The 21170-nt window shown below is 39.6% G+C and overlaps 1 protein-coding gene across 2 annotated transcripts in view; it reads right to left on the reverse strand.

Moving 5' to 3' along the window:
- Nucleotides 1-20694, reverse strand: part of cep128 (centrosomal protein 128) — a 34933-nt gene extending 14239 nt beyond the window's left edge. Inside the window, exons 1-17 of one of the 2 annotated variants that reach the window (XM_079474249.1) lie at nt 20600-20694; nt 20132-20305; nt 19947-20033; nt 19747-19873; nt 19417-19538; nt 17439-17530; nt 17087-17159; nt 16442-16564; nt 12222-12308; nt 9368-9442; nt 9155-9293; nt 8930-9069; nt 6584-6850; nt 5831-6439; nt 3462-3626; nt 3161-3337; nt 882-941 (exon numbers count right to left, since the gene is read on the reverse strand). In XM_079474249.1, coding sequence (XP_079330375.1) covers nt 882-941; nt 3161-3337; nt 3462-3626; nt 5831-6439; nt 6584-6850; nt 8930-9069; nt 9155-9293; nt 9368-9442; nt 12222-12308; nt 16442-16564; nt 17087-17159; nt 17439-17530; nt 19417-19538; nt 19747-19873; nt 19947-20033; nt 20132-20287 — 2499 coding nt within the window. In that variant the 5' untranslated portion in view covers nt 20288-20305; nt 20600-20694. The remainder of the gene's footprint in view (nt 1-881; nt 942-3160; nt 3338-3461; nt 3627-5830; nt 6440-6583; nt 6851-8929; nt 9070-9154; nt 9294-9367; nt 9443-12221; nt 12309-16441; nt 16565-17086; nt 17160-17438; nt 17531-19416; nt 19539-19746; nt 19874-19946; nt 20034-20131; nt 20306-20599) is intronic. The other variant, XM_079474250.1, reaches the window with a different exon arrangement.
- Between the last annotated feature and the right edge of the window lie 476 nt (nt 20695-21170).

Genomic DNA, 21170 nt, shown 5'->3' on the forward strand with positions numbered 1-21170 from the left:
GGATGATATACGGGTGAATAAATAACAGAATATTTATTTTTGGGTGAACTATCCCTTCAAGTGGGAAAATTATGATTCTAAGATTATTGTGTATTTTGTAAATAATACCATCAAATTAGAAAACAACCAAACAAGTTTAAGGGTGAAAAGTTAAATATAGAAAACTAATAATTTGAAACAAAATAAATAATTGTGAAAGTCAACACATGTGCATTTATAAATAATAATAATACTTGCAACTTTTGGTTTAACCATCATTTGAACACCAAAAACTATCCACAAACGTACTTTAAAGACACAGTGAATAAAACCATCAACAAACAAAAAAATTCTCTGCATCTTTACATTTTGGTTCAATCAAATGATTTATAAAAATAGCAATATACCCTTCGCCATTATCATCTGACTCTTATTAGAAATCCCATACCAAACTTTGACCAACATTGGACAAACTTTCTGTTTCAATACACCACCAGAGCAAATGAAACTGCACTTGCCAAGCCATATCAGGGGGTCTTTAAATGCATCGATTCAATTTATTCAATCAAGATGTCTCAATACGTTCCTCTGCACATCTCCCTTATCTAGCAAACCTGATTTCTGACTGCAACCTAAAATGTGTTCTGAGAGCGTGCTGTAGGAAAGGATCGAGAAACCTTGTTCGAATAACGACAAACACACAGCAACAAACTAGCAACATGCACATCTAAAGGTGTCACAAACATTTTAGAAAATGAAACCTGATCAAACATGAGATTAAGTCCCTGAGAGCTGGAAGATGTTTCCATCAGTCTATCTGAGACAGTAAAGAACAGGAGCTGTGTTAAGATGAACCGTGTCTGCTAGAAAATGACCACTGTGACCTGTGTTCAAGAACGTACCTTAGCCTCAGCGAGCCAGCGATGAGGATCCTTCTGCACTCCTGGAGTTAGTGTAATGGCCTACAATACAGAAACACAGTAAAGCGTTCAATGTAAATGGGAAATAAATTGCCAACAAAAGGTCTATTCACGCCAAGGTCTATTAGGGGACTTTCAATGTGACAGAGGTTATGTCTGTAGTAGAAAGGGATTAATCGTTGCAATTATTTCACATGGCAAAGACAAAAGCAGCTTCTGAAGCCAGCGTATGCCCTGTCAGAAAGATTTGCTATAGCACAACGAATGTGGCTCAGGAAACATGTTGAGCAAAAATAAAGGGAAAAATATCAAAGTGTTCCTCAAATGTTTTACAAATGTTTGTGTTGATTTTAAATTGGTCCAGGATCGTTGATCTATTGCAGATCTTGTTCACAATGTATGTCGAGATGCACCGATATATCGGCCAATAATCGGTAATTCTTAATCAGAAAATCAAAAGTTCGCTAAAACGGACATTATTGTGTGTACTTTTGTCGTTTTCACATATCCTGCATTACTGTTGCTCCTCTATGCCCCGCCTTTCTGAAACGCCTCGATTTTAACAAAGCTCATGCTGTGAAAAGCACTGTGTGCTCTGATTCGCCAGTTACCCAGTGCGCTGTGATTGGCCGAATACCTCAAGCATGTGGCGGAAATGTAACGGCCATTATCATATACGGAACATCAGCCGACAAAGCATATTGACAGCTGACAATGTCACCGCTAAGCGTGTGAGTTCAAGCCTGAATATGATCCAGAAAATGCATTTGACCAAGCAGATTAATCAACTCTGCCAGCACGACTAAGCCAGCAGAGCGTAACAGATCGGTAAGGTTATATTTTCGTGAACAATAAGTTAACTATAGCGAACTTCTTGAGCTGCCTTTGACGCTGTGTCTCGACACAACGTGACAATGTCAATAAAACATATTATAAACAAGGCATTTGTTGCATCCAGCAGGGACATACTTTTTTCGAAAACATCGAAACATCTCCTTAGGTTTGAAACTTCCATTTTTGCAATTTTCCGTGTCTAATATATGTATGTTGCAATATATGCAACAACTTGTTGTAACACACCAAAGATACAGGAAAACACGAAATCGCATCATCTGACCTTATCTTTAAGCATATCTTTAAAAGTTGTGAATCGGTATCGGCAGAAATTCCCCTGAATAATTGGCATCGGAGGAAAAATGTTGTATCAACACATCTAAAAGTACTTCATGCTGACATTATTACAAGGCTTTAACACATCTGTGCAAATTATGCGTGAATGTAGAAAACGTAGAAGTTTAAACTGTGAAATATTCCAAATTGCTCACCACCAGCCTCCTCGGCTGCGCCGCCAGAGGCCGAAAACCTCCCTGATCTTTGGCTCTGTGGGAAACCCCCCAACGCACGCTCAAATCATTTTGCCAAACAAAACGAGCAGATTTACAAATTTGTCATTTACGTTTTACGCCTTCACAGCGAGCGTGCACGGGAGGAGTTCTGTCACCTTTTGAAAAAAAAATGAGTGTGTGGGTGGATTGTGTTCCCCCGACAGCTCTTGCCTGTTATGTTGGATGTCGTTTGAACACAGCCGTATATCTTTAGACTGCTGACACAAACACATGACGGGGGAGGGAAGCCATTTTGGCACTTTTTCCCCCCGAACGATCAAAGGTGGCTGCCGGCAGCAGATAAAAAGGTGCGAAGGCCTTAAAGTGGAATGAAAGGTGTATGGTGACAACTGGAGTTGTGAGTACAGACAGTCTGCAAAAAGCAGGGAGAGAGTTCACGGTTTGGAAAACATTCTTGTGTTCCTCTGGCGGGAACACTAAGCACTATCAGAGCTTTAATATAACATATATTTGTCTTTTTTGTGGAATTGACATCAAAATTCACGGTTACTGTCAATACTGGTGTACAGACAACTTCAACGATCACAACAGAAGCTATTTGTGAGGACTATTCACATTCACGCCGTTACAAATGGGCAATCTGTGGTAATCTAGAAAATTCACGAACAAGGCTTCTATTTCTGATTCATTTGACAGTTAATGATTTAACTCATTTTCATAAGAACTGACACACACCATCACCACAGACACAATTGGAAATCACAAAAACATTTCCTGTAGTATGACATGGTTGCGCATATTGGAAATTCCATAAATAGATGAGCCTATTTGTGGAGCAGGATTAGACAAGCTTGGAGGCTTACATCCATATGTATGAAGTGATTGAATGTGGTATGTGCGAGTGTATGTGGGTACTTGAAGCTTGGCGTCTGAGTCTTTTGACAGGAACTGGCAGGCTGAGTCAATCTGAGCCCCTATGGCGTGAAGGATAGACTCCTGCTCCGTCTGGAGGCCCGTGACCCTCTCACGCAGCTCTGCCGTAGAGTCCTCTGCAGTTTGTCTTTTCTCCTCAGCCCTCTCTGACAGCTTCACCTACAGGAAATATTAACAAGACATCGGATATGTGATGAATACAGCATTACATGTGCAGTGGCTGTTTACATCACATGAAGTGTGTTGATGTTACATGGTGACACTGTGAGGACATCAGTAATACCTTCACGTCCAGTTCTTTTCTGAGGGTGTGGAATTTGCGGAGGAGCTGGGCGTGACGGTCCTCGCTGGTGCTCAGCTGCTCTGTCAGTTTGTCACATTCTGTCTTCATCTTGTCCAGCTTCAGCTGTAAAGCTCTCTGCAGTTCATTATCCGCCACGGCCTCTGACTGTACACAGACAGAGAAACAATATCAGCACCATATCAGCAAAAACTGATTCTGGTACCCTAGCAACAACCCCAGGTACCCTAGCAACCGCTTAGTAACTGAATTGCAACATTCCCGCAAGACCAACTAGCATCCACCCCTAGTACCTTAGTACACGCATAGCAAAACCCTAGCAATCGAATCATGCTTAAACATGTTAGCATCATGCTAACGTCAAGCTAAAATGTGCAAATGCAACGCTATAAAGTGTTAACAACATGCTTGAATGTGCTAACATGTTAAATTGTGGCAGCATTATGCTGAATATCCCAGATAGCACAGGAACGTCTGTAAGATGGCTGCTAAAGGTCTGGAGATCTGAAAAACATCTGCTGTGTAAAAACATCTGTTAAACATCTTAGAAAAGGCAGTTTTGAATATATTCCCTGTTGAGAAAACCAGCATGTGCTGGGTAGGTGTGTTTTAATGCTGGTTTAAGCTGGTCATGTGCTTCTTTAAATGGAAAGGAACCACCACATGACCAGCTTATACCAGCAAACCAACATCAAAAAATACCTAACCCAGTATATGCTGTTTTTTTCAACAGGGTTGTGAATCATTTAAGCATTTGGCATTGCATTACATTGGATTATACTATACATTTTACATAGGTCCCTGCAATACCCAATCCACTGGGATCGAACCCACAACCTTGCGTTGCTCTTACCACTGAGCTACAGGACATCTTATATATCTGGAAGCATGAGAGGACAACAGGGAAGGGCGAGAGAGGACCAGGCCAGGACATTATGTTCTGTTTTATTAGGAATGTAGCAAAGTTCAATAAAGGAAGGGAGGAGGCCGGAACTGGCGAACGTAACACAACTTTTGATAAAATAAATAAATAAACAAAACAAAAGTAAAATGCAGTCAGCTCCCACACGGTAGACTGCCGGCCACACAAACCTAATAAAACAGAACATAAAGTCCAGGCCTGGTCCTCTTTTGCCCTTCCCTGTTGGCCCTCCTCTCTTATGCTTCCGGAGATCCTCTGTGAGAGATGCGAGACCGGTGCACGCGCATTATCACTTGTGTCACTTGCACCGGTCCCTCCGGCTCACGTCCCGCCCTGCTCACCACAAAATCTCAAAGATGTCAGACTAGAACATCTCAGAGATCAGATAAATTTAACAGTGCTATCAGTGTTTTACGATCATGTTAGAAATGTCACAAGTTTTTATGCCAAGGTTTGTCATGCTAACATTAAGTTTGTCGTCAAACTTTATTTTTTTTAAATAATTATGATTAAGACACAGAAAATAGGTTACTTATATGCACAGCAAAACTGAAGGCTAAAAAAGGTTTGCAATCAACAGTATACCAAGCCTCAGAACCAAGGTGGGAAATAAATATTTGCATTATATACCCGTTTAAATTCTGGTCCGGACAGAGTGCTGATATTTAATAAAAACACTGGAACACTGATTGCCTGCCTTTCTTTGCGCTGTTGCTGAAAAATCAATATGTATGTGTTGCAAATCATTTGGGAATGTAAATTGTAATTTCCTCAATCAGAATCAAATCATGAGGGGCCTACAGATTCCCACCCCTGTTGTTTTCTTCCCACATGCTACATTTCACTAGCTTGGAGGAAAGAAGCGTGACGTACTCCTATGAGAAAGAAAACCATGTCAAACATGTTATCAGATCCCTTTGGGCGTTATCTTGCTCTCAGCTGAAAACTTTCTCATATTATTCTTTAGAAGACCTGAACGATACAACAGGTATAAAAATTCAAGCCTACTACAGGGAGATTGATTTTCTTTTCATAAAGCAAAACTACTTTAGGGGTGCTTCACATTTCGTGTATTTTGAGAGCGCAAGTTTGTTATTTTAAAAGAAGACACGTATTAGGCTCACTGAGTTTTCCGTACGGTTTAAGACGCGAAATGTGAATCGCCCCTTAGTCTCACAAATGAGGGTGAAATCTGCTCTTATAAGGCTGGTGTTAAGGAATACTTCACCTAAATACATCTGTAAATTTCTTTGTTCAAGTAAACACAACAAATAGTTCTGGGGCACCATTGATGACGACCATACTAGTTTTTTCTACTATGGTAGTCAACAGTGACCCAGAAATGTTTAGTTACAACAACAATCCCTTTCACTAAAAATGTATTGTAAGTGCTCTTGTGCGGTAAATAATCTTTCATAAGGCTTCGAACCTTAAGGTCTCTGACGAGAGCATCCAGCTCTTCTCGCTCTCGCTGGTATAATCTCAGCATGTCGTGTAGATCCTTGTCTTGTTTGGCTTTGTCCTCTCTATGGACCGTTCTGACGTGTGTCAGTTCCTTTTGATGCACCTCCTTCACCCGTTCCAACTGTCTCCCCAGAGATGAGATTTCATCCCGAGTCGCCGCGTACTGTTTCTCCAGCTCCTTCCTGGAGCTCTCCGCTTCGGCCAATTTGGCAGTGAGGTCTGCTCTTGCCACACTTAGGTTCTTGACCGAGCCCTGAAGATCCAGCAGAGATTTCTGCTCTTCATCCCTCCTCTGTTCCAGAATCTCCACACGTTCCTGTAGCCTGACGTTTTCCTCTCTCAGACGGCCCTGCAGGGAGATCTGTGTCTGCACCTCCTCTTCTAGGCCTCGAGAGGTTTCCCGAGCTTCTCGCAGATCTTGTTCTAAAGCTGTGAGACGCGAACGAGCTTCAGCGAGATCCACGTCACAGCGGCGTACGTCCTCCTCACGCTGAGCGAGGCGTCCGAGAGCATCCGCGAGCTGTCGCCGTGCCGCTTCCGTCTGCTGGTTGAGAACGCTTTCTCTCTCTTTAATCTGAACGGATGAATGACACATGAATAACAAAATAACAATTGAAATTTAAAAATATCTTCGTATGCCTTCACCACATCACCTAAGGCACTAAGCAACCTACAAAACCAGTAACCAATCACATAACAACAACTTGTGACATCTCACCCGTCTAGCTTTATCAGAGTCGCATCTGCTTTCATCCTTTAGTTCCTGAAGCTCTCGCTCCTGTCTCCTGCACTTGGCCTTCCACTGTCGGATAGCCTCCTGAGCTTTGGAGCGCAGCTCCTCTCTCCTCCTCTCGCTCTCTGTGATTTGCGCCTCCAGACGGGCGCGATCCGCTCCGCTTTCCTCCGAACGAGACTGGATCTCCTTCAGCTGGGCCAACATCTTCAACTGCTGCTGCTCACGCCGCTCCAGATCTGCAGAGAGAGCCTGGAGAAAAAGAAAGTGTGGTCTAATTACGTCTCGCTCGATACAAAAAAGAATAAAGAATAAAAAACAGACAAAATGGACGAATAAGAAAACGAATTAAGGAAGTGGACAGATTTAACAGAACAAACGAAATGCAAAGCAAGAATGAAAATACAGATAGTTCACCCAAAAATAAAAATTGCATCATGATTTACTCACACTCAAGTTATTTCAAACCTGCATTGTTCTGTTGAACTCAAAAAACGATATTTGGAAGAATGTTGGACAGAATTTTTGGGTGAAATATCACTTAAATAACCAACAAAAAACTGAAAGACAACAACAAGGTGAAAAAATAAGAACGGAAAAGAGACAGAATATAACTAACGAGAGACAGACAGAATGAACCAAAAAATATATTAAAGATGAACAAGAAAAAATTAAATAAAGGAACAAATAAACAAAAAAGGACAGAAGAAAGAAATTAGCGATGGACTGAAATGAAAACCGATACGGAAACAGAAAATTACTTGGAAATTATTTTGGAAACAGTTTTTATTTACCTGTGTTAGTTACACAAGGAGAACATATTTTAAAACAATACAAAATATAATTTCATTTCTTAATCAACTTTTCTTTTACTAAAGCAGTGGTTCTCAACAGGGGGGCCGGAGCCCACAAGGGTGCCTAGCTGACTTCCAGGATGGGACTCAGGATGGCTAATAACTGTGGACTCATGGTTAGAGACTCGGACTTGTAACCCAAAGGTTTCTGGTTCGAGCCTCAGCCCCAGCAGTGATTGTAGGTGTAGTTCTGAGTATGGAACACCATACCTGGCCACATGTCACTTCGCTTTTTGTTACTATTTCACTTTCTAATTGTTATATGCATAACAGTAGTCAGGTTATAGTCTAACTCAGAAGCTCATGCTAATACGAGAAGTTTATACTTTATATGGTGCAGTGAGTCTGGTCAGGTAAACAGGCTTAAAATAAGCTTCAGTGATATCAGCACCTGCCGGATGACAATCCACATGAGCTAAATCATCAGTTACTGACAGATCGTTCCGCTGACCATTCACATGTGAAGAGTCGGTTGCATTTAAAGATGAGGTAACACACGCAGTTTCTGCCGATCTCATATACAGTAGTGTAGGGCGATATTCCCCAAAAAGCATATCACAATCTTCTTAACATATTTAGTTGGTTTTGAACCTTACTACAGTAAATATTAAAGTACACTACAGTTTATCAATTTACAACAAGAATACCACAATTTGCTAAATCAAATACTATAGAAAACTGCAGATATTTTTAATTCGAGCATTAACGGTTTACCGGTGATTTATTTTGGTGGGTCGTCGTGAAGACGCTCCTACAATAGACACTTGGGTTTGACTGTGTGTTGTTCAGTAACGTTAGTTTTTCGGCGGAACTACAGCACGAGCACACAAGACATCATGGCGTTATCCCTGCATTACTGTTGATTCACTATACGTTTGTGTTGCGTGTCGTTTTCTGTCCGCTGGTTTTGAGCTTTTCTAGTTATATTTATTAGTTTTAGCCTTTGTTATGGCACGCTTACATGGTCGTCCTTTGAAAACAGCTAGAGTGAGTATGAGCATTGAAGGGAGAGGCGGGGTACCAGATATTTCGGCTCTTATTTCGGCCATTTTTTTGTTTCGGCCGAAATCGATAATTTTCGCATTTTCGGTAGCTGAAATTTCGAAAGATAGACAGAAAGGTATATCAAAACACTGCCTGCTGCCTCGACAGAGACATGCAATTCTAAACACCCATGATCAAATACCACAACCGTCTCCAAACGGTTTCCTTTTATTCAATAAGAAAACTATTCTTCATCCTTAGCGGGTTTTTTTATTATTTCGCAAGTAGGCAGAGTGTTTAGTGGGGGCCTGCGGCTGTATCTCTGCTCTCTCTGTAGTGTCTGAATAGAGTGATATGTGCTCTGGGACATAAACAGAGTTCCTCTACGCTTCCTTCCTCACTAGACTTGAATGAAACCATTTTGAAAAATGAAAGTTTACCAGAGAAATCGAACCTGTTGAGCCCTGCCGCAAAACAATATCAAAACGCGCACCTCGACCCTGAAAGCGAGCTGATTTTTCTCTCTCTCTTTTCGCTCTGCAGTTTGTCTCAGTTCTTCCACCTCACTGGAGGCACCGATTCTGCCGAGCTGCACCCTCAGGTCTTCAATCTCTCTCTCCAGCTCTGTCCGTTCTGAAAGGAACACACACACACAGAGTGGTAAAACAGTGCACGACCTACAAAACAGCTTGACCTCACCCCCGTCAAGATATAATACCACGGCCGTGTCCGGTGACCTCTCTCTCCTGATGTCCTCCTGTGTTCTTCTGCTGCTGAGACTGGAGTAAAGACAACTGCCTCTGCAGGTCTACACCCTCTCTCTCCGTTCTCAGGAGCTGTGAACGCATGTCGTCCATCTGCAGAACAACAGACTCATGTCTCAAATAAAATGACAGAATTGACAGTTGACATGAAACCGGGAATAGTTCACCTGCTGGAGAAGAGTGTCTCGTCCACCCTCTGACTGGTCAAGCTGCCTTCTAAGTCTGTTTAACTCCTGCTCTATCTGTAAAGAAAGAGTGAATGTAGTGACGCTAGTCTTATTCTGGCCAAGAAACGCATACCTAAAGTTCCCTCAAAAAAAGGAAATGGTCTCATAATTAACTCTTAATATTCTGTGGACCACTTTGCAAGATGTAAACACTGGTCCAGAAGAACTTCAAGTTCAACTAACGCATATAATCAAATCTTGAAGATATTCCTTAAACATTTGCATTCTGTTATAATGTTCTGTTAGATTTATTTTGTTTAAATGTTCGTAAAGTGTTAAAAAACTGAAACAGAGGGTTCTTTTGGCACTCGTTGATTGTATTTTCCGAAGTGGTCTATACAAAATATTTGGGACTTTTGATATTTAAGTCCCAAAATGTTGAAGCTCCAAAAATCAAATACTCCCACAGTGATGAAAAAATCCATGTAAAATATAGGGTAATTCAATGTATTTATTTATTTTTCCTTTAATCAAGTATAAAGAAGATTTGTGCGTCGCATTACAACTTACACAACAAAGCCAGAACAGAGACTTTTCTTTAACTTCATACTTTGCAACATCAATGTTTCTCCAGTGTAAAGGATTAGTTCACCAATGAAAATTCAGTTGTTCATATTAGCATAATGCTTGTAAAATACTTTATACGACCAAATAATGATCTGAATTTCTGCATTGATTTCCTAAAGAATCAAACACAATCTGACTACACTAATACTAACACAAAATTTTAAAGAAAACACAAAGTAATTCATTCACAGTGAAGAGTGGCAAAAGGTGAATGTCTGCGTTTCTAACTCCAACTCCAAAGTTGTCTGGAATCAGGTGTCTAAATAATGAGTTGGGATTGGACGTGTGGGTTGCACAGGAGTTCTTCTTTGTAAAGACAGGCACACAAAGCCTAGTTAATGACAAATCTGTTCTTCTTAAGGAAGATTGGTTAGTGTGCACCATGCTTGTATAACCTAGCTTTTTTTTATAAAGGGAAGAACCCAAGGGTAACAGCGAAAAAACCTCCACAAAACGAAACAAACTAAAGTCTATTTATTTGTCCACCACCAGAAAGTCCCTGAACAAGAATGGTGTTCATGCCAGGACAAAAAGAAAATGTGTGAAAGTAAACGGGCAGCGCACACCAACACTAAAACCTCAACCCAACTTTGAAGCATTTTATTTAGGGGCTGCTTTGCTGCCTCTGGATGCTTTACAATCACTGAACAATGAATTCAAAAGTGTAGCTAGACATTTTACAGGAGAATGTAAGCGCAGAGGTTGACCTGAAGCTTAAAGGAGTAGTTCACCTTCAAAATAAAAATGCTGCCAATATTTACACGCCCTCTTGTCATTTGAAACCTGTAAGGCTTTCCTACTTCTGCAAAACACAAAATATGTGAAAAATGTTGGTGGGAGAAAACCGTCGGTTCTGATTGACTTACATTTACATTACATTTTTGCATTTGGCAGACGCTTTTATCCAAAGTGACTTACATTGCATTGCAATATACATTGTTTTTGACTATGTACAATCCCCTGGGATGGCATTGGTTTTGTGTAAATTTAATAGAAGTCAATGTGGACCAATGGTTTTTCTAAATATTTTCTTTTGTGTTTTGCAGAAGAAACAAAATCACACAGGTCTAAAATGACAAGAGGGTGAGTAAATGATGACAGGCTTTTCATTTAGAAAGAAAACTTCCCTTTAAGAGAAAGAGAAGAAATAAAAAAAATCCCCTAAAAAAGGGGGTCGGTGCATCCCTAGTTTTAAGGCAGAGTATGAGTACCGAAATCTTTTTCTGGTACACGCCGATACCGATGCTTGTACCTTTTCACAACACAGAATCAAAAGAGCTTTATTTCCAAGTGTGCTTGCACACACACAAAATTTTCTTTGGTGTTGGAAGCTTCCAGTACAGACATTCAACACAACGACAATACAACTATAATAAGACTTTTACATACATAAAATAAAAGACTATTGTACAGAAAATGGGGGATAATAACATATAAGAGACATTGTACAGGGTAATATATAGTAGAATATACATATTAACAGGTTTTATGTACACTTGTGCAAATGGATAATGTTGTGAGTAGTGTTATATAGATGTAGAAATAAAATGTACATATAATAAGGCACTGTAGTGCACACTATAGGAGTAGTGAAAGAGGAATTTCTGTTATCTGTTTAAGAGGACGATTGCCTGGGGAAAATGTTGCTTCTGTGTCTGGACACAGTGAGACTAATAAAAATAGAATAGAATTATATAGAATAGAATAAAATTACAAACAACTCCACCTTAAACACATTATGAAAACGATTTTATGAGCTTTTCACAAATTCTCAAAGCAAATTTCACAACAAATTTCTGTCAATTATGTCACAAGAAGTATCGGCCATTGGCCTCGGTGCATTTTTACAAGTACGTGAGCTTAGTATCGGGCCCGATACAGATACTGGTATCGGTGCATCCCTAGTCAAAAGTATTGTTTGTGTTAAGTTTACTAGTTAGCCTGTGTTTGTGTGTAATTGTGACACCATGTAGATTTCTATGGGTAATAAATGGAATCAAGCAATTCCAAAGAAACTTTGCAGAAAATAAACCTTGCAATCGTACGTGTACTAACACAGAAAAAACCTCGAAAATGTACAAAATTGTTTAGTTTTGAACTTACAGACCACTTCCAGCTGTAATCACTGCTTGCATAAGCCATGGGCTGAATACCATATGAGGCGCCGAGGTTAATAATACATTTATTCCATTTGCACACATGCCGAGTCAATATCAAAGACACACACCTTGCTTTTCTCCGTCTCTGATCTCTGCAGTCTATTTCTGAAGGTCTCATCAGCCTCCGGGGACTGGGCGTCATGTCTTCTCAAAGCCTTTGAGGACATAGAGTCAAGTCGACAAGAAAAAAAGATTAGCGGCCTTTCTGCTAACCTCCTATACTCCACTAACTAGCACTGCAACAGATGGCTTTATTTGATCCCTGAGCGGAAATTCAGCACTTGTGCTGTGCTTTTCTGTTCAGCTGTAATACATCTGATTTTGTCTTTGTACATCTATCAAGCATTTGCAATGACCTCGGCTGGATGTTTGCACGCGCACTGGCATTTTTATCACCACTAGAGTTTTAGCTTTAGTACTTACAGTAAAAACACACTGTCAGGTAAATTGCTTTGGTGTCTGCACACACATACAGGTGTAATGTGTATTAAAGTTGCTTATTGTACTGATAAATGTCGCAAGCATAAAACGCAAAAATTTAGTTTTAAAAAGACACCTCTTGATCATGGGCCGGTTGCATAAACTGCATAGACAAATTAAATCAAAACTGGTCATAACTTCTTTAAAAGGATCCTTGGGTATAGAGCGATGTATGGCTTAATATATGAACAATGGCGTTGACTTCATAATTGTGAAATTATAAAGTATTCATAAACTTTAAAAATAAATATTTTACTATGGAGGCCATTTTTTTAGCATCAAAATCTGTGATGTCAAATGGTTGCAACCTAAACCTGTTATCTATCGCAAAAGCGAAGCACACACGTTTTCCATTTATAACAGTAAAATATGACACGTTAAACATAAGATCAGATATATAATCACACAGGGACAGTAGGTGGCGGTATGACCTCTTCACACAAGCCAGCCTGCCTTCCATAAAAGAAGAACGCGTTCAGTATCAGCAAGCGTATGTTCAAGGTAAGCGTGCATTAAATCATAGCTTTAAACTACTGCCTTTAAGAAATTTTAGACCATTTAAGACATCAGCGTCCACCATAATCGTATACTTTATACATTATGAGAATATACTGATAAACTAGATGATACGATACTTGCGGTTTGGTTATTTATTCTGTATTAGAGCACACGTGAATATTAGCCCCGTCAGCTAATGACTGAGGGAGAGAAGACAATAAGGTCAGGCTACTGATGTTGATAAATCAACATCAAAAAGTCAGATTCTGAATAAAATATAATGGCTATATAATTGTATAACGGCTAAAACATCTTGTATATAATAAATTCGAAATTATGTTGTTATTAATATGCATGTTTGTTTGTTTCTGACAAACAATATTAAAATTTATAAAAATAAACCAAATAGTTTTTTTTATTTTCTTTATATATATATATATATATAAAATCCTACAGAACCTTATATTTACTGAAGAACTGATTAATGTGTCTGTGTTTAGTTTGGCTGCCTAGCTGTGCGAGCAACCAGTTTACATCATCGAAAAAGAACATGGCTGCCTCCTTAGGTTAAAAGGAGTATAAAATTTTGTTTCGTTTTAAGAATTGAAAATATTTGATGTGTTTCTAATGCTAGTAAGGCTAGTGTAAGGCTATTACAACGCATTAAGCCATACATCACTCTATACACTGAGTTCCCTGTAAGTCAGTCACATAAAAAGATAGATTGGTCCAATTCAAATCTAAAAAGTAAGACTTATTAGTCCTTACTAATTGCTAGTCAGTGACTATACACTCATCTGAAGGATTATTAGGAACACCATACTAATACTGTGTTTGGCCCCCTTTCGACGTCAGAACGGCCTTAATTCTACGTGGCATTGATTCAACAAGGTGCTGAAAGCATTTTTTAGAAATGTTGGCCCATATTGATAGCATAGCATCTTGCAGTTGATGGAGATTTGTGGGATGCACATTCAGGGCACGAAGCTCCCGTTTCACCACATCCCAAAGATGCTCTATTGGGTTGAGATCTGGTGACTGTGGGGGCCATTTTAGTACAGTGAACTCATTGTCATGTTCAAGAAACCAATTTGATATGATTCGAGCTTTGTGACATGGTGCATTATCCTGCTGGAAGTAGCCATCAGAGGATGGGTAAATGGTGGTCATAAAGGGATGGACATGGTCAGAAACAATGCTCAGGTAGGCCGTGGCATTTAAACGATGCCCAATTGGCACTAAGGGGCCTAAAGTGTGCCAAGAAAACATCCCCCACACCATTACACCACCATCAGCCTGCACAGTGGTAACAAGGCATGATGGATCCATGTTCTCATTCTGTTTACACCAAATTCGGACTCCCAGTAACTGAGCAGATTGTGAAATACTCAGACCGGCCCGTCTGGCACCAGCAACCATGCCACACTCAAAATTGCTTAAATCACCTTTCTTTCCCATTCTGACATTCAGTTTGGAGTTCAGGGGATTGTCTTGACCAGGACCACACCCCTAAATGCATTGAAGCAACTGCCATGTGATTGGTTGATTAGATAATTGCATTAATGAGAAATTGAACAGGTGTTCCTAATAATCCTTTAGGTGAGTGTATGTTCAATAGACTATTTTTATGGCCCCGTGCTATCATGACAATTATTGTTAAAACAACAGAAATAAAATCGTTTGAATCAGCGAGACTAACCCTAACACATGTCTGTCACATGCAAGGTTATAACAAGAACGCACTTTTTACTCATTCATTTATTTTGTAAAAGTACTTGTAATTTGTAGAAGAAAAATATATCAAAGTTTGAGGCAGAGCGAAAAACAAAATGAATTAAAACACTCCCTGAGTGCCATTTTTTTATAGACCACAGAGTTAATGCACATAATGAAGCTGTAATGTACGAAAATGTTTGGAATGAATTTAACAAACAGTGGGAGAAATGTTATTCTGGATCACATATAATTCAACTTAATTCCGAAAACAAAAACTCTTTTGCAACGGTAATGCTAACTGAAGGGTAACGTGCCACATGCCTTCATTTAATGCGATAAGCCAGCATGTGTGGAGCACAAAATGATGTTTTTCGTAAGAAACAGCTGGATTGAGTGTTATTTATCCTCAGAGTGACAGACTACACGATAACATGCACAAGTATAGAATCGTGTCATGTAAGAAACATGTAATGTTCGCATCATCCTAAAAGACACAGGACCTCAAAATAATGTTTAAAATGTATATTTAATAAATGATTTAGATTAATATTTAATATTGTACTTAAGGTGCCACTTATTCAACCAGAATGTAACAAGTGCCATGAAAATACAGTATTATGCATGTGGTTTAATGATTTCTTTTCATGTTTGGAATACATTTAAGTATGAACGTTTTTGGTGAATCATGCTTTGTTCGTGAAGATGTTCATAAGCAGATTTCACACACAAATTTGTCTGAATCAAATTTCAGAAATGTCACATAATTTCAGAAATAAACAGAAAAAAATTACTTACATTTAAAATGACTTCATGGAATATTATAATGACCTTGTTCACAGCTTTAATGGCAGTTCAGATCATATGGGTGTAAAAGAACGACAGCTCTTTGATGACTTTATTTCCTGTACTGATTTGCAAGTGTTGCTTGTAATTTTATAACAAATGTGTTATTTTCTAGGCCTGAGGCTGATGCTGTCTTTAAATTAACAAGCTGCTATGGAGAGAAGATATATGAATGCTTTCTTCATCAGTTTGCCTTCGAATAAATGGGGCAGCATTGTTACTGGAAGCCAAACATAGGCAGATACTGCTCTCTGCTGGTAGGAGCAAGCAAAACCCTTTTTTTCACTTGGTTCAACACTAGTTTGAAGTGAACACCTAATAAGCATCACTACTGTGCAAATGTGGAACATGTGGTTGTACACATAAGCAGCTTAGTTGAAATAAATGCTCTTTTTAGACCAGCCCTTACAAAAATGAACCATGATTTTATTAAGTGCAGTAACAACATTTACTTGACATCAAAATGTTCCAAACAAGTATAAATTACTTTGTTATGCTGAACACAAAGCAAGATATTTTGAAGAATGTTTGCAATTTCCAGTTCTTCCTCTACCATACTAGCAACATTTTAAATTGTAGTCAAAGGTGCCCCAGAACTGTTTGCGTTCCTAAATTCTTACAAATATCTTATTCTGTGTTCAACAGAACAAAGAAATGTATACATGCTTGGAACAACTGACAGAATTTTCATATTTGGGTTAACTGTCCCTTTAAATAACAACATGCCGTTTACATTAGATTTATAATTTACCTCCTGCAGCTCTCCAGACATTTGTTTTGTTTTCTCTCTGTGACGTGTTTCAGATAGCAGCTGTCGCCCGGAGCGCATCTCATCCTCGATCTCTTGTAGACGTCTCTCCACCCGTAACGAGACCTGCGAAACATCATACACATTAAAACTGATTCGACATGTGCTGTTTCGTCAGGCTATCACTGTCCGACTATTAACTGAGAACATGCAACCTAGGTTTTTTAGGTTACAAATTAAATTCAGTACAGTACATAAAAAGGAATGGTGCAGAACTCATGCCCTTTCCTCGTGTATAACTTGAGCTGTCGGGTATGATTTTTTTGTGGGACATGTATCTGATTTTAGCCCTCGTAAAGATAAATATATAAAATAACCTCCAATTTCATGTTTAAAATAGAAATGGTGATTTAGAGGCAAAAGTTACGGATTGCAGCGTTAGATATTTGGTGGCTGAGAAATTGAGGTACATTTTTGATTGTTTTTACTATGCAATTTTGCCATTCATGTTGGTCCAATGTAAAAACTGGGTTGTAAAACACAACCAGTTGAGAACCACTCCTGTGTAGAAAAGTAGTAACTCAAGTAAAAGCACAAGAAAGAGAAAACGTGTAGCATAAATGCGGCGTAATTATTGGCAACACTTACAGGTTCTTCTCTCGGTGAAGCTTGGATATGACCTGCAAGATTCTCAAATGTTTTCCTGGTTTCAATGTCCTTCCTTCGAGGGACACAAAAGACAAATCACAATACGGATTTTAAAAAATACAACTAAACAAAGATGGCAAGACCAGGTGTTTAAAAATCGACAGGCTACATTTATTTTTCAAAATTATATTTTTTTGCCATTATTAAGACAGGAAAGTAAAGCTGACAGGAAAGCGTTGGACAAGGATTGGGGAGCGGAATTGGCAAAGGACTCTTGAAATGGGAATCAAACTCAGGTCGTGCTAACCCCAGGGCTATCGATGCCGACACAAGACAAAAAATGTGTTGCAACCTGTTTCTTCTGCTGATCTCCCTGTCAATGTCATCCTCCATTCGAAGTTGATCACTCCGCAGGTCTCTGAGCGACTGATGCAATGAGTGAATCTTGGAAACAAAACATTTATTTTGACATGGTTTTGGAAAACGTTTGGATGCACAGTGTTCCCGTAGCTCAGATCGGAGTGCAGTTTGGAGTGCTTGCCATGAAACACAACTGATGCAAGCCTTAAATCTAAAGTGTTGTGGGTGGTTGTGATAGTAATTGTTATGCAGTTTCTAAGGCGCTTTAAGTGGTTGTTAGTATGTTGCTATGCAATAGCTAGGGTGTTTCGGTTGGCTTGAACATAATTCCAGTCTCTAGATAAGAATTAGTCTCCTAATTCATTCTAAATATATGCTTTTTATCACCAACCAGTCACAGATGTCTGATATCTCTGTCTTTTACTTTATAAAGGAAAGCTGGACAATTTGTTATTAGGTCAATAGCACAAATGTGCGAGATGAGGTCTAGGAATAATTCACAGTTCACGAAAATCTCTTTGAACGAGTCTTTGTTGTTGCACTTTCTTTCCATTTATTTAATAACAATGTTATCATTACTTGGAGTCCATAAAATAATTAAATAATGTACCTTTCTATTGCAAAGTAATAATTTCACTTGGTGGACTAAAAACATTAGGAATTTCTGTGTGGTAATATAATGCTTTTTTATGTAATTTCCAGTCAAATGATAATTACGGTGTATATATCATTACCGTGATATAAACTACCATTATACACTCACCTAAAGGATTATTAGGAACACCATACTAATACTGTGTTTGACCCCTTTCGACATCAGAGCGGCCTTAATTCTACGTGGCGTTGATTCAACAAGGTGCTGAAAGCATTCTTTAGAAATGTTGGCCCATATTGATAGCATAGCATCTTGCAGTTGATGGAGATTTGTGGGATGCACGAAGGGCCACGAAGCTCCCGTTCCACCACATCCCAAAGATGCTCTATTGGGTTGAGATCTGGTGACTGTGGGGGCCATTTTAGTACAGTGAACTCATTGTCATGTTCAAGAAACCAATTTGAAATGATTCGAGCTTTGTGACATGGTGCATTATCCTGCTGGAAGTAGCCATCAGAGGATGGGTACCTGGTGGTCATTAAGGGATGGACATGGTCAGAAACAATGCTCAGGTAGGCTGTGGCATTTAAACGATGCCCAATTGGCACTAAGGGGCCTTAAGTGTGCCAAGAAAACATCCCCCACACCATTACACCACCACCACCAGCCTGCACAGTGGTAACAAGGCATGATGGATCTCATTCTGTTTACGCCAAATTCGGACTCTACCATCTGAATGTCTCAACAGAAATCGAGACTCATCAGACCAGGCAACATTTTTTCAGTCTTCAACGGTCCAATTTTGGTTAGCTCGTGCAAATTGTAGCCTCTTTTTCCTATTTGTAGTGGAGATGAGTGGTACCCGGGGGGGTCTTCTGCTGTTGTAGCCCATCCGCCTCAAGGTTGTGTGTGTTGTGGCTTCAAAAATGCTTTGCTGCATACCTCGGTTGTAACGATGCATATTTGCCCATAGGACTGCCGCATACTGGATGTTTTTCCCTTTTCACACCATTCTTTGTAAACACTAGAAATGGTTGTGCGTAAAAATTCCTAGTAATTGAGCAGATTGTGAAATAGTCAGACCGGCCCGTCTGGCACCAACAACCATGCCACGCTCAAAATTGCTTAAATCACCTTTCTTTACCATTCTGACATTCAGTTTGGAGTTCAGGAGATTGTCTTGACCAGGATCACAACCCTAAATGCATTGAAGCAACTGCCATGTGATTGGTTGATTAGATAATTGCATTAATGAGAAATTGAACAGGTGTTCCTAATAATCCTTTAGGTGAGTGTATATTCGAATTCTGCCCACCGCACACTATCTCAACCATGTAATTGAAACAGGTCTAGGGTCTCAGGTGCACAGTCATACCTGCTCTTCAGATCGAGCCGAGTCTTGGAAACGCACCGCAACAGATCTAGATCGTCTTCTGTTACCTGTGTCCACACTCCCATAATCCTTCAGAGGGGACGTGGGCAAGTACCGCCTCCTTTCTACATGAACAAAAGAAAGATGAAGAGGTAACACTCATCTTACGGCACATTGCACACTACATAACATTGACAGTGTCGTGTTTTTTTTTGGAAACATTCATTATAAAGTTTAGCTTCAAGGCGAAGAAATAATATTTCCACCATCTATTGTCATGACCACACTATTACTTTCGTTCCATTAATACAGGAGGTTACAGTCTTGCCATACCCGAAGAGTTACCATCCTCCAGATCACTGGTGTGCAGCGTGGAGAGGGAGGCGCTCCGTCCTCCCCTGGACCTTCTCAGTCGCTGGCCCTGCAGCTGTTGGATGGATTCCTCTAAGCTCTCCCTCAGCTAGAACACAAGCCATGCTCTCAAAACAAAACTTTATCTGAAATCAGAGACACATATGAACAGCAATACTCACTGTCGCCATGGATTCAGTTTGGTCATCTGTGTGTTCTCTGTATTGGCCCAACATCCGATCTACTTTGTTTAGGTTTCGACTTGTGTCCTGCACCAAAGCAGAAGCTGTTAAGTCAAAAGACCCCAGCAATACCACACGTACACAACATATCTGATGTCCTCGTTCAGTGAATGGGTGCAGTTTACCTGTAGAGTGTTTGCCAGAGTTTCGATTTTATCTGATATTTCAGAAACATTTGTATCCCTGGGATACCTGCTGTCAGGTCTCATTCGGCTCTCTCTGACCCGGGAGCGATGCCTTCTGGGTCTGTCATAGGTGTCAGTTTCACTGGAGGAGTCCATGCTGCCATGAGCCGGAGGCTGGAAATAAACCAGAGTACCTGAACTGTGAAATCAGATTTGCCTGTTACGATACTCGCGTATTGGTATTATTTATCCCCCGTTTCCAGTGTTGATAGCTCATATTAAATAATGATCTTTTCATAACAAACTACCCTTCGGGTGTCTTGGTACAGTGAGTTTACTTTAAACTATCAGGCTATGATTCTAGCTAACTCTCTTCTTCCCGAGTTGTAGAGTAATTTCTGCTTGTGTATTACTTTACATAACATTACAAGATAAACGTCAAAATACAGTAAATGAAGCGGCACATACCCGTGTGGCCAGGAAAATGACAGTTAACGTGTATGATGAGTGTAAGGCACCGCCATTTTTGCTATGGCAACTTGAACTGGCCGCCTAACAGGAATACAACAAACGCAAGGGATCATGGGAGACGTAGTTTTCCCACCGGCGGCACACCCGCGCTGTAATTTTCACAAAACAGATTTTTAAAACAGATTTTTATTGGAATGTACAAGTATGATGACTGCATTATGATACTAAGGTCATGATAAATATAAAAATGTTAACATTAATAACAATTAACAATAATAAAAACAATTGTGATTATGAATGTATTACTTATTATTAATTTATTAACTTATCTAGTTACCTCACATTAAGAAATGGAGCATTTAGCAATTCTTATTTAGGATATACGAATATGTACGTCTTGATCTATAAGATCTGAACCGCGCATGCGCGGTACAGTAGAGGGCGCTGTATAAAGTCGTCTATGCCAGTATCAATAAAAGTGATTTTTTTAGGCAAATTGGGACACTTGACATTCATCATCATAATTACAGTAAATATGTATTAAGACCCACAAGTGTATAGATTTCGT

This window comes from Barbatula barbatula (genome assembly GCF_947034865.1).
Source record: "Barbatula barbatula genome assembly, chromosome: 15".
In the NCBI taxonomy this organism is placed as follows: domain Eukaryota; kingdom Metazoa; phylum Chordata; class Actinopteri; order Cypriniformes; family Nemacheilidae; genus Barbatula; species Barbatula barbatula.